Below are 12,248 nucleotides of genomic sequence, written 5' to 3' on the forward strand. Positions count from 1 at the left end.
GTCCTCAGAAGACGCTCAGGCAGCGTCTGTCAACATAAAGACGTGTGGGACTGAAACTTACAGCAATACTGTTGAAAAAAAGTAGAGATAAAAGACGAGGGTCTCTCGTTGGTCTTTAGAAACGGATGAAACACAAACAACAATACCCCCCTCCCCTCTGTGTTCAATGTAAAAGACATTTGTATAGTAGTGCATGACTGTCCCCTTGTCTTTGTGTGTGTGTGTGTGTGTGTGTGTGTGTGTCACTATGGGCTGTCAACTTTCTTTTCCCACATTTTCTCTTCCGAAGGTTTTTGCTGAAATAAATCACTTTTTGATTTGACTTTTCTTTCCACTCTTGTTTGTTTGTTTGTTTGCTCTCCTGTGCCGTGTTTTTTTTTTCCTCTCCTCGTGTCCATTGTCTGTCAGTGTCTAGACAGACGAGGCGAGGCAGACAGAACAGAGAGAGGTAGACAGATGAACTGGCCGCCCGCACACAGCTGGTAGCAGAGTGAGGGATTAGAGAGAGAGAGAAAAGAGAAGGGGGTCACCCTCTTACCACTGACCCAGGCAGCCTGGAGAGGAGGTCAGAGCTCACCACGGAATGCAGCAGCAACCTCACTCTGCATTTTCTCCTCCTTTCTACAGCGATGACCTTCCTCTAGGATCGTCTTTGGGGGAGGAAGGGAAGGGAGGAGAGGGGCAGCTGCAGAGTGAGGTCCAGTCACAGCCAGAACCAGAACCAGAACCAGAGCCACAACCCGAACCAGAACCAGAACCAGAGCCACAGCCACAGCAGCAAGAGCCTCAGCCACAGACTCACCCGCCACAGCCGGAGCCCCAACCACAGTCACAGCCTCAACCTGAAAGCAAACCTCAGCCACATCTCGAACCCAAACCACCAGAGCCCGAACCTCAGCCGCATGTCGAGGCTCCGAGCGACGACACTGCTGCACAGGACACCACTGAAGCCCCGCCCCCGTCACCTCCGCCGCCTCGCAGCGAGGAGCCACCAGCGGCTGAGCAAGAGGATCACAAGTCGGAAGATGTCGCGGAGGCAAAGCGGAAGCCGGACGCAGCTGAGGAGGCCGAGCAGCCGGAGGTTGAGGCAGCGCAAGAGGAAGAGGATGAGGAAGGGGGAGGAGCTAAAGGAGGTGGGGCTGGGAGGAGAGCCAGCCTGCACCACACAGCATCACCCTTGAGGGTGCAGCGCAATGGGGCCGGCTCGCACTCAGCCACCTCCGACTATGAGCTCTCGCTTGACCTCAAAAATAAGCAGGTAGGGCTGTGATGGCTGTGGGATTGTGTGGGGTGGGGTTTGTGTGTGTGTGTGTGGGGGGGGGGGTTGTGCAGTAACTTGGTGTCTTTGTGTATTGTGTTTTTGTAGCCTGATACGTTTGTCATGGTGAGACTTGTGTCATGATAGCGGTGGATGTTTGGTTTGGACCAACACGCTTTGAAAAGTTGGATTCAATTTTGTCGCTGTTGTTTGTATTGACTCCAATTTTTTATTTTTTTTTTGGACAACACAGACTTTTATCTACTTCTTTTTTTTCTGCATCATCATAAACCATCGTCATCATCGTCATCCTCATCCTCACCTGGTTTCGTCGTCTCTCACCCAATTTGGAATGTGAACGTTTACATTCAGAAAATTACGTCTTTCAACTGCTGTGCTGTAATTTTCCCAGAAATCAACTCACGTGCATGAGGTATTGTTTTGGCAATGATGCACACGTTAGGGCTGTCACTTTTTCTAAAAACAAACAAACAAACACAACAGGTGAGTCGACAGATTAGCTTGTGTCCTGTGTGTCTGATGCGCTTCAAGGCTGTATACATTTCAACTCAACACTTCTTAAGGTTTCGACTTTGAGCTTTTCTCTGGATAAAAAGTGACAGCCCTCGCATGTGTATATGAGGGGTGAAATAAACGCTGGACGGGGGGAATTTGCACTTGTGCCCACTTTTGCTGCGATAGTGTGTTCACTGACTGTATCTAAAATCTGTGACTGTGTCTTTGATGATTGTGGTCTTGTCATGCTGTTCATCAGGGGGTCTCACGCCATCGCATTGTACGTCTTCATTGCGAGAACCATGCCACGTTTGTCATCCATTTGCATCACTGACATCCATTTCACTGTCATCCTCCAGCCCATGGATCGCCGACCAGGTAAGACGGCAGCGCTCGGCTTCCACTCGTGGCACCTCCACGTGTGTGTTAGCTTCTTTTTTGTTTGTCATGATCTAATAACACAGTTACAAGCTGAGGATTTAATGTTCTGAAGGGGCACTGCGCTGGTTCTGCGCATTCAATTTCTTCCCAAGAAGTGTACTTTAGTGTGGTTTAAGGCTTCAGAGGAGGTGCTTATTCAGGTGAAAGACAAATATGAAGTTGCATTATGGGAAATCTTGGATCCCTGCTGTATTTGTCTGCCACTGCTGCTGCTGCTTTTCTCACAAGCTCAAACCAAACCAAACTTTTACTCGCTCCACAGATGCATGGATTCCTTTGCTTTGTTTCGCTCTGAGCGTTTTCGTCCCAATTCTATGACATTTAGTGTACAAAAGGATGACTTTTATGCTAATCCGTGCACACCTTGCAGGTATTTTTGTTAGATACCTCATGGATTATGTGTTTTATATATGGGGAGCAAATGTTTTGACCTGCCTCTCTCGAGCATGGGCTTCCATTGGGGTCATTTGACCACGATGAATCAATACCGCAGAATATTGAGCAGCTGTCCTGGAGTTAAGCGTTTCTCAGTGTCTGCATTTATTCAGAGATTATTAACTCCATTTTTATAAGTGAACTGTAAATATACAATAGTGCAGGATAAGCAAGAAAATGATGCTAATGGGTGTTTACTAGAACCAGTCTTCCCCTTTCAAGACCCAAGGTTGTTTTAACCTCGGCCTCTCGGCGCGTGTCTCCGTCTCACCTCCATTTACACTTTTAATCTCACATTTTAAGCCCCCCCCCTCCTCTTTCATTATCTCCCTGTCAATGATGCTGGAGATACGCGATCAGCCAGATTGATCTTCTATCAGTACAGACAGGCATGCGGGGTCCACAGATCAATGTCAGGGTAATTGGATCTGCAGGGCGATACCTTGATTGCGGGTCAAGAACGACAAAGTGCTTGAGCTTTAACTCACTTCAACTTAACGTTGCTGCGTTATATTTTTTAATATGCGCATATGAATGCGGCGAATCTGAGTACAATTTACTTTTAGTGTCTCTCCATGTTACACTTTTATTAAAATTGACTGTATATCACACTATAAATATTGTTTTTTAGCTCTGATGTGACAAATCCTAACATCCCTGACAAGTTACCTTTAAGTGAATCAAGGATCCTCAGACTCATTTGCAATCTGCTCTTTCATTCGTGTTTTACACGCTTTATTTACCACTGACACATTTGTTAAAAAAAGTTCATCAGTTGGTCTGTAATTGCTGCTAATCTCTGCTCGAGTCAAATGGCCTCAATCCCGTCAAAGTGGAACATTCGGTGGTGAAAAGTTTAATCTGGCAGCTCGAATGTACTCATAATTGTGCTTAAATGTGCACATGATGGACAAGAAATATTAGAAAAGGTTTCACATCTTTTCTCGGACACATTTAAGAGTTAACACAGCTTCCCTTAAAATTGCTGATTCAAAAAAAAAAAAAAAAGACACAGATTTGAGCAGGTTTAACGACATTGTTCAGTGAGTTCCACTGGAGAACATTAAGAAATGATGAATTCTGATTAAACACTTTTTTTTTTAAATAAAAGTCAATATATTCCAACTTTATTAAGCGTCAAAATGAAAGAAAAAGAAAGAAAACACTGAGATAAAGGAGGAAGTAAGGCTGAATCTAATCACTTTTATACATTTAAATAAATCAAATATTTAATTGAAACATAATAATATTAATAATAAAGATATAAGATGTTAAATAGCTTAAGTCTATAGTGAGGCAGTTTTCTTTCAAGCTGAACCATGGCTAAGGTAAAATAGGTGAGCTAAGCTTTCATAGCTAAGTTATGCTAAACTGACCTGGCACGTTAATATTCATTTTCTCATAAGATAAATTTAGAAGACGTAAAAGTAGGACATAAGGACATAAAAATGGTGGCGCATGAATCTACAAAGTGCTGTGTATTGTACTTTTGTTATTACACCTTTCAGTCTTTATAAACAAAAACATTACCAGAGAAAAATAGTCTCTTATTTTGGATTTTATTAAGAAAATTGCACATTTCAGGTGGAAACATCTTATAAACAAAAAGTCTGGCATGCAACAGTCATGATTTCCTACAACAGTATCAGAAACGACTCTGCAATATTACATAAAATGACATTTTCTGACTCTGCCTTTGACTTTACATATTTTATTATGTCCACTTCAAGCTCCCTTACTATTCTTATTCTCACATACATACACTCCTGTGTGTTGGATTGTCGTCAACACACAGACGGGAACATGATGAGGTCAGCGTGGTGCTAATCTGCCTGGCGAAATCGATGTAGAGACCATGGTAGCACAGACTGTCAGATTCTCAGACCACTGTGTCTCTGAATAATCTCTCTCCATCAGGGCTCAGTGAAGTGATCAGTGGTCGGTCTGATAGTGGGATAATAAAGGAGGCGAGAGGAGTGGGGGGGGGGGGGTCAGAAGTCAGCGCTGACATGGGTCAAATAATCTCTTTCTTCACTGCATCAAATCTCGCAAAAACCGCAAAAACCTGAACGGCTGTTTTGTCTGCAATGCACTGCACTTCCTTTTTTATTGTTTATTTATTAATTGTGTTTATCTATAACCTTTGCACGTTAACTTGAAGTGAGTTAAAACTCAAGCACTTTGTTCTCGTTCTTGACCCCGAAGAGGGTTGCAAACAGACTGTAGTATTCTTGCCCCCACCCACCCCTGCAAAATTCGCTCCCCCTATGAGGTCTGATAGTTTTGCTTGACAGAGCACCAGAACTAAAATGGGGCAAATTGTTCAGCATGTGGCCGGGAAGATAAATTTGAATAAATATGGTGCTCAAAATCAACTTACAAGAAAAACAAACAAAAGTTTTTTGACCACTTATCACGTCGTTTATCCACCGCAATCATTACCCTGGCATTAAATCCTGTTTATTTTCCTTAAAGTGTCTTTTAATTCCTCTCCAGCCATCATTTCCCCTTCTTGTCACGGTCATGATGGCTCTAATTCCATGGTAATTCCATGGTAAGTGTATCAGATACGCGGTTTGATGGTGAAGAAAGTGAACATTTCATTCATTATGCCTGACCTGGCTTACACAGAGGCAACAACAAGCTCACCTGACACATTTAATCAAACACTGGCTCACTGACGGGGGGCCTCACATCCAAGGGCACCTCTGCATTGGAACTCATTGCCAACATTTGCTTTGGTAAGGGACACCTTTCTGAGTAATGAGGTCAATCATATTAACTTCTGTGCGTGCACGTTGTTGCAAAAACAAAAAGCCGAACCAAGTTCGAGCAGTCTGCAAGAGCCGACAGTGACTGAGAAGTCACCGTGTGCAGATATAGTAAAAGTCCAAATCATTCAGAACCTCCCTGAATATTCTCAGCACATCTCACTTTGCTCGCACAGGCTTTGCAGTGAAGTATAAATAGGTAAGAGCTGAGTAGAGTAGGTTAAGATATTCTGTGTCACTTTGGTTGCCAAATTGTCACCAAATTGCACACATCAGTGACTCTTTGCTAGAGTCCATGGTTTGGAAGTGACAGAATGCAATAATGATATTCTTTCCAAGCCTGATTCTTCTCCTCCTCCTCCTCCTCCTCACGTGTGCCCTAGATAAAGTTTTACAGTCTCACAGAATTATATTCATTGATTTAGCCTGAATGAAGAGGATTTCATTCAATGAGATAAGCTCTTCCAAAGATACCCACATCATGATTGTTTCGGGAAACTCAAAAAAAAAAGGTTTCATCTAGTGTCTGAACTGCTGCCAGATGAGGATGGCAATATTACACTTCTATCTATTTCCCACAGCATTTGAGCAATATTTCACAGGGAAGATTAATCGCCTGTTCCCGTTTCAGACAATTTGGAGTTCCATGGAGGGCCTCTCTGTGGAATTCATAGAGATTATGAGTTCTATTTGTTGAGGAAATGAAAAGTTTGTCCAAAAGCCAAGAGTGAGCCTTTACAGTCTTCTTTCTGTCAAACTGTGGCTTTGACCAAAGTGTATAAATGTCCAGCGAATACACCACAATACCACAAGGAAAGACTTTGATAAAATGCTCCTCCTACAATTAGGACTTTACAACCACTTCCATCTCCTGGAGACTGCATTTGTTTCCACCATTTCCACCACAGTTATCCCATCCCTATCTATTTAGTTCATTAATCCCCCTTCCTGTTTTGTTGCAATTCAACACAACATTCATGCACCACAGCATCAGTAGAAGCCCTTTTAACAAGTATGGTAGTGCTTGGTACTTTCAAGTCAGGACCGTCTATGTCTGATATTTTTCCCCTATCCCTGTTTAGACAGTGAAAATGTCTTTCTTGTTAACTTAAACAAAAAATACAGATTCCCCTATCTCATGATCTTCTTTTTATGTCCTTTCCTTTTCCTTTCTGTATCTTCTAGATCGAAATGTTAGAGCACAAGTACGGCGGCCACCTCATCTCCCGCCGCGCTGCCTGCAAGATCCAGACTGCCTTCCGCCAGTACCAGCTTAGCAAGAACTTCGAGAAGATCCGCAACTCGCTGCTGGAAAGTCGCCTGCCTCGACGCATTTCCCTCCGCAAAGTCCGCGTGCAAAACACGGAGGGTTTCTCCGCTGAACGGGCGCTGGCAGAAGGCTGTAACCTGGCAGGCATCCCTTTGGTGCGTTCACCATCTCTGCCTGCCACAGTTGGTGGCACCTTGACGGACCTGGAAGACTCATTCACAGAACAGGTCCAGTCACTGGCAAAGTCCATAGATGATGCACTCAGCAACTGGAGCCTGAAGACCATGTGTTCACTGCAAGAGGGCGGCACTTATCAGTTCACTGCCGATTCCTTCAGGAGAGCAGGGGTAGGCGATGGAGGAGAAGGAGGCGGCGGTGGTGGTGTGGGAGAGTCGGCAATGACTCAAGGCCCTGCGGACCCAAGTGACCTGTCAAGGAGCGCGAGCAAGCTGATGATGGCGTTTCGAGACGTGACGGTAAAGATCGACAGCCAGAACTTCAGCGTTTCATCCTCAGTCCTGGAATCTTCCACTTCTGTCACTCTCGGCAGCTGCGTCCAACAAGATGGAGCTGCCACCACTGTCACAGCCACTTCCATGACAACAACCACCCCACCGGTCTCTGGCCCTTCACAAGAACCGCCTCCACCACCTGCAGATGTCCCAGCTGAATCTATAGATCCCCCACCGCCACCCCAAGAACCCCCTCCACCGCCAGAATTAGAGATAGAAGAATGTGAACAGGATATTGAATTCCCTGCTCCTCCTCCAAGCGAAGAAGAGCTAGGGGAGGAAGAGCAAACTCCCCTTACCCCTCTGGAAAAAATGGCTGCCTCTCAAACCCAGGAGAAATTCATGGTGGTGGCACCACCACCACCCCGAGAACCCCCCCAAGCTCCTCCACTACAGGAAACTCTAACATTGGGGAGCTCTCCCGCAGTAGAGTCCCTGGGGGTGAAGAGATGTGGCTCCGAGATGGCAGACAACAGTTCGGAGCAGATGAGTAGCAGCAGCGCGTCCACAGAGGCACGCTCCACATCCGAAGCCTCCACCAAGGAGGCCCTGCAGGCCATGATCCTCAGCCTACCACGTTACCACTGTGAAAACCCTGCCAGCTGCAAGTCACCCACGCTGTCCACTGATGTCATGCGAAAGCGCCTCTACCGCATCGGCCTCAACCTCTTCAATGTGTGAGTAGCCGCTGCGTCTTCATCCCTCTGTGTTTAGGACAAACGTAATAGAATTTTAAATCAGCCTGTTTTCTGTTATAATTCCAGAATTATTGTTAACAGCTCAGCTATGATTAACTGCACTGGAATACATAATAATGGCCTGAGGAGATTTGTGCTTTTTGGCCCAGTAATTTGTTTTTCTTAATTAAGTTTTAGAAGAGGAAAATGAGCTACTCCTGCTTTCACACTTTTCCAAAAAAATTAATGCAGAACTTCTGAGTAGGTTTACACGGTTATTTACCCGCAAACAAATGAAATCAGGAAACTTTCTGGCCTTGGGAAATAATTGGCGCTCGTCATATTAGCGTTATTCCAAAAAAAATTGGAGGTTGTGCCGTGGTCCACTTATGAGGGTTCAGTAATGTGATTGCTCTACTTGTTAGGTTTTCAAATTAAAAGAAATATTCCATTGCTGCAAAATGATCTTGCAGTGTGTTGAATGTAAAGACATGAACAGACAAAATCGGAGCGCTGTGGGAGAACGCCACCTTGCAAGTAAAGCTGGGCATACAGGCTACTTGTGTCCGCTATCTTTCTATCATAGAAAGCTTACTGCTACAGTTTAAGTTGGATTGTTAAAGTTGCAGCATTCACACTAAAGGGTAAAGGGATCAGCTAACCCATGGCGATGTTTCAAATCCTAGAGTCGATGCCTTAAGGGCACCAGAGTAGTTTGAGCAGCACATAAAGGACAAGCGGCATATTACACGGGCTTGGTAATGTCTTGGCTCATCAGTGTGCTATGGGGGCTGCTGCAGTAAATACAATTTCACTGCAATGAATCAAAGTGGCTTAAAACGGCGCTCTGCAATATTATTGACTACATTTTTGTCAGGTATGGCGTCAGTATTTTCTGCTCGAGGTGCACGTTTTTGATAGAAAATGAAACAACCAACTCGACCACTGCACTCCAACCCGAAGCAATTTTCCTCTGGGCTTTCGTGAACGGGTTTCGACAGTTGAGGGAAAACGTTGCGTTTTAAGAAGAGGCTTGTTTGCACTTGTGAATTCAGGTCTTCTTGCTGCTTTGTGAAGGGTGACAAAGTCAGAAACCAGATAAGAAGCTCCCCAAGACTCTCTCCAGAGAGGTGCATGGTGGTTTTATGGCAGCAAGGAAATGGTGTCACCATGGTGACAGCAGCAGCAATCTGGGCCACTACTCATTGATTGATTTTTTTGGGAGAAACACTGAATCTTGGAGATGGGTTTTTCAGAATCCTAAGTTAATAATGACCTCCAGTATGTTCTTTATTGACATGATCAATTATAAATGTAGAGAAGAACTCCATCGTACGTGACTCGCAAAAACCCTGAAAGCTTTTGGATTGTATAATCATTAACATTGTTGTGTTCTCACACATCTTAGACAAAGTGATGTTTTTGTGGAGACATATTTGCAACAATTATTCTGGAAGGAAAAAAAAAAGTGCCACACAGCCAACAGCAAACTTGGAAGGCATTATTGAATAGCAAGATTTACCATATGCTCCCCTAGAGCATACCCAAAAGGGCCTAAATTCTTCAAATATTCAAATAAATGAGCTAGACTCACTCAGATATATATTACACTCCGACACTCGTTGGGTAACAATTAGGTGAAATACACGAAGAGTGGCAATGATCCACAAGGCCTAAAATTCTCATTAGCGATTCTGCTGTGAGTTGTGAATGTAATTAAAAGTTCCTTCAGTGCTGGGTGAACCGGCACCTTGGGAAATGGGATGAAAAATATGTTAACATTTCAATCCAACAAGGGTTTTTTTTCCCTTTGTCCTTTTCACATCAACAATTTATATGGAAGCTCCACATGGTTCCCCCAAAACCACAAGAGTTGCTCCAGTTAAGCCACAAATGTACGCGAGACTCAACAACAAGGTTATACATTGTCAAAATACGTTACGAAATATCTCAAACATTAACTGTATGTTGCAGATAGTGACAGGAAGTGACAAAACAAAAGCGAAATTGACCAGATTGACCAAATATAAGCAAAAACTGGCTCTTATGAGGGGAACAACTTTTATGTATGCAGGATATTTGGGCATAAAAAGCTATAGCACTTGTCATTAAAGTGTCTTTCTGTACATTGTCTTTGATATCTAAAGCACTTGTGGTTAAAATCATTTGGAAACCTTCAAGTTTGGCCTTCAAAAAACCCTCAACTCATCCATATCTGGTCATGTACCTTCTTCATTTTCAAATGATTTGTTAGTGTCAGTCTTTGGAGGACGTATTTATCAGGTTTGCTTGAACTTAATTGAAACAGAAAACTGTGTTTGATTATGGGGCTTTTTTTTTTAAAGGCACATATTCTTTTTTAAAAACAAACACCGACAGGTTTGATTGTCTTTCCTGTCTATTTGCGATCACCTCTTCTCATTTCCCCCGATCAAACACCCTGAAAGATAAGCTGACTTTTAATAAACTGCTACAAGGAAACGGGAGAAGGAATAAAAATAAATAAATAAATAAATAAAGTGTAGAGGAAGAGGAGAGGGAGAGGAGAGGGAGAGGGCAGTCACGCTTGAGGCTTATTAGTTCCACCAGTTCATATCCTCCCTCTAATACCTGCTCTGTTATATCCTTTGCATCTTAAACAGGGCTGTTTGCTTTGGGCTAAAACTTGGATATTGCTTGATCGTGCAGACAAAAAAAGATTCACTCACTCACACACACACACACACGCACGCACGGTGAGGTGATGCAACGCTTGAGTGTGTATTAGTGTGTGTTTGTGCTGCAGCAGGTGGTCTAAGTGCAGGAGGAGGAGGGGGAGGAAGAGAGGGAGAGGAGCAAAGTAAATTAAAGTGAAGAAGTTAGAAACTTTGCGTGTGTGTGTTCAAGCATAAAAAGTTAGCAGAGGAGAGGGACTGAATGAGAGAGAGAGAGAGAGAGAAAGTGACCACTTGATAAAGTTTCCACCTGGAGTGTGCCGAGAATGACGATGACGCCGCAATGTGAGGAGAGAGAGCGATAGAGGGACACTGGACACCGCTGTCCCACGAGGGAGCTGGGGAATGATGAAGTAACAGAGCGAGGAGGATGTGAGTGGGTGTGACATTAATGACAAACTGTGCACATAATCTTCAGCCGACTTTTAAGTTTTTATCACTCACATGTTCTAATAACCAGACCTGGTGTTCAATATAAACAGTTAGAAACGTAGGATAAGACACAAACTAGGTGCCTTTCAAGGTTCCCTGAACTGGATACACTGTCTCAAGTCTTACGTATCAGTGAGGATCATTTGGACCACTTTTCTGTCAACAGAAATCTGAGTTGAAACTATAATCAACAGATCAACAAGAGATCCTCAGGAGGAGTAACCTGTCCTCCAGGAGGACACAGCTCTATGACAACAACTCCTATACAGATACCGTGCGTGCTTGTTTGTGCATGTACACACAGACCTTCTCAATATTAACACTCCATCCTCAGGGCGAAATGACCCACTTCATAATTACAAACGCTGAAATCCAGATGGTGGAACAGGAAAGCATTACTAATCTCTCACATACACTATAACCACATCTGCTCCTGTTATTTAAAGGGCACGGCTGCATGGTTAGAATGATCGCATCAAGAGCCGGTGCTGTTTAAAAACCCTGCAGGAGAAAACAGTTTTTGTCGCCCGGTGTTGCTTATTCCTTATCGCCTCCTAATTTTTCACGCTGTGCATCATGTTCCTCTATTAATGTGCATTCAGCCACATTTGAAGAAACATACTACCCTCACAAACAGATTCTGCCCGGCTAATGAGTAAATGAAGGTGTCAACAATTTAAAAATAGTGTGATTAATGCGGATGTTGAACGGGAAGAGAGGAGCACGCGGAAATGCTGCGACGCCACAGCCGTGTCATTAGATTCCCCCCCTCCCCACGTTGGTTGCCTCCTCAGCAGAAGCACACACTTGACGGACAACATCTTGCAGCAGCAGCAGCAGCAGCAGCAGCAGCGGTGACACGTCGGCGTCATGATTCACAGGGTTTTCAGTCGTGTTTCCCCTCGGAAAAAAGACACTTAAACGCCCCATCAGTCCTTCGCCAGTGATGTAAATGTAAAGGGAAATGTGATGCATGTGGTGAAATAGAGACGACATGCAGCGACGGCACTTCATAAAACACACGTCTGAGATACGGAACGCTGCACATCACGTCAAATTACCAGCGACACAGAAGGAAGAAGGATATAAAGGAACTTTTTACGTGAAACAAGATGTCAAAAAGCATCGGGACGCAATCTGGGGTCATCGAGGACAAGGACACTGACGTCACGTCTTTCCTTTTCACACCTCTGCCCCGCTCATTATTACAAATAATAATAAT

The 12,248-nt window shown here is 44.0% G+C and overlaps 1 protein-coding gene across 4 annotated transcripts in view; it reads left to right on the top strand.

Moving 5' to 3' along the window:
* Nucleotides 1-12,248, top strand: part of iqsec3a (IQ motif and Sec7 domain ArfGEF 3a) — an 81,133-nt gene that overhangs the window by 43,854 nt on the left and 25,031 nt on the right. For 2 of the 4 annotated variants that reach the window (XM_058624983.1, XM_058624984.1), the window contains exons 3-4: nucleotides 628-1,258; nucleotides 6,607-7,880. In XM_058624983.1, the coding sequence (XP_058480966.1) occupies nucleotides 628-1,258; nucleotides 6,607-7,880 (1,905 nt within the window). Of the gene's footprint in view, nucleotides 1-627; nucleotides 1,259-2,071; nucleotides 2,153-6,606; nucleotides 7,881-12,248 lie in introns of those variants that run through there. The other 2 variants (XM_058624986.1, XM_058624985.1) reach the window with 2 other exon arrangements.

Source organism: Solea solea, chromosome 3 (genome assembly GCF_958295425.1).
Source record: "Solea solea chromosome 3, fSolSol10.1, whole genome shotgun sequence".
In the NCBI taxonomy this organism is placed as follows: domain Eukaryota; kingdom Metazoa; phylum Chordata; class Actinopteri; order Pleuronectiformes; family Soleidae; genus Solea; species Solea solea.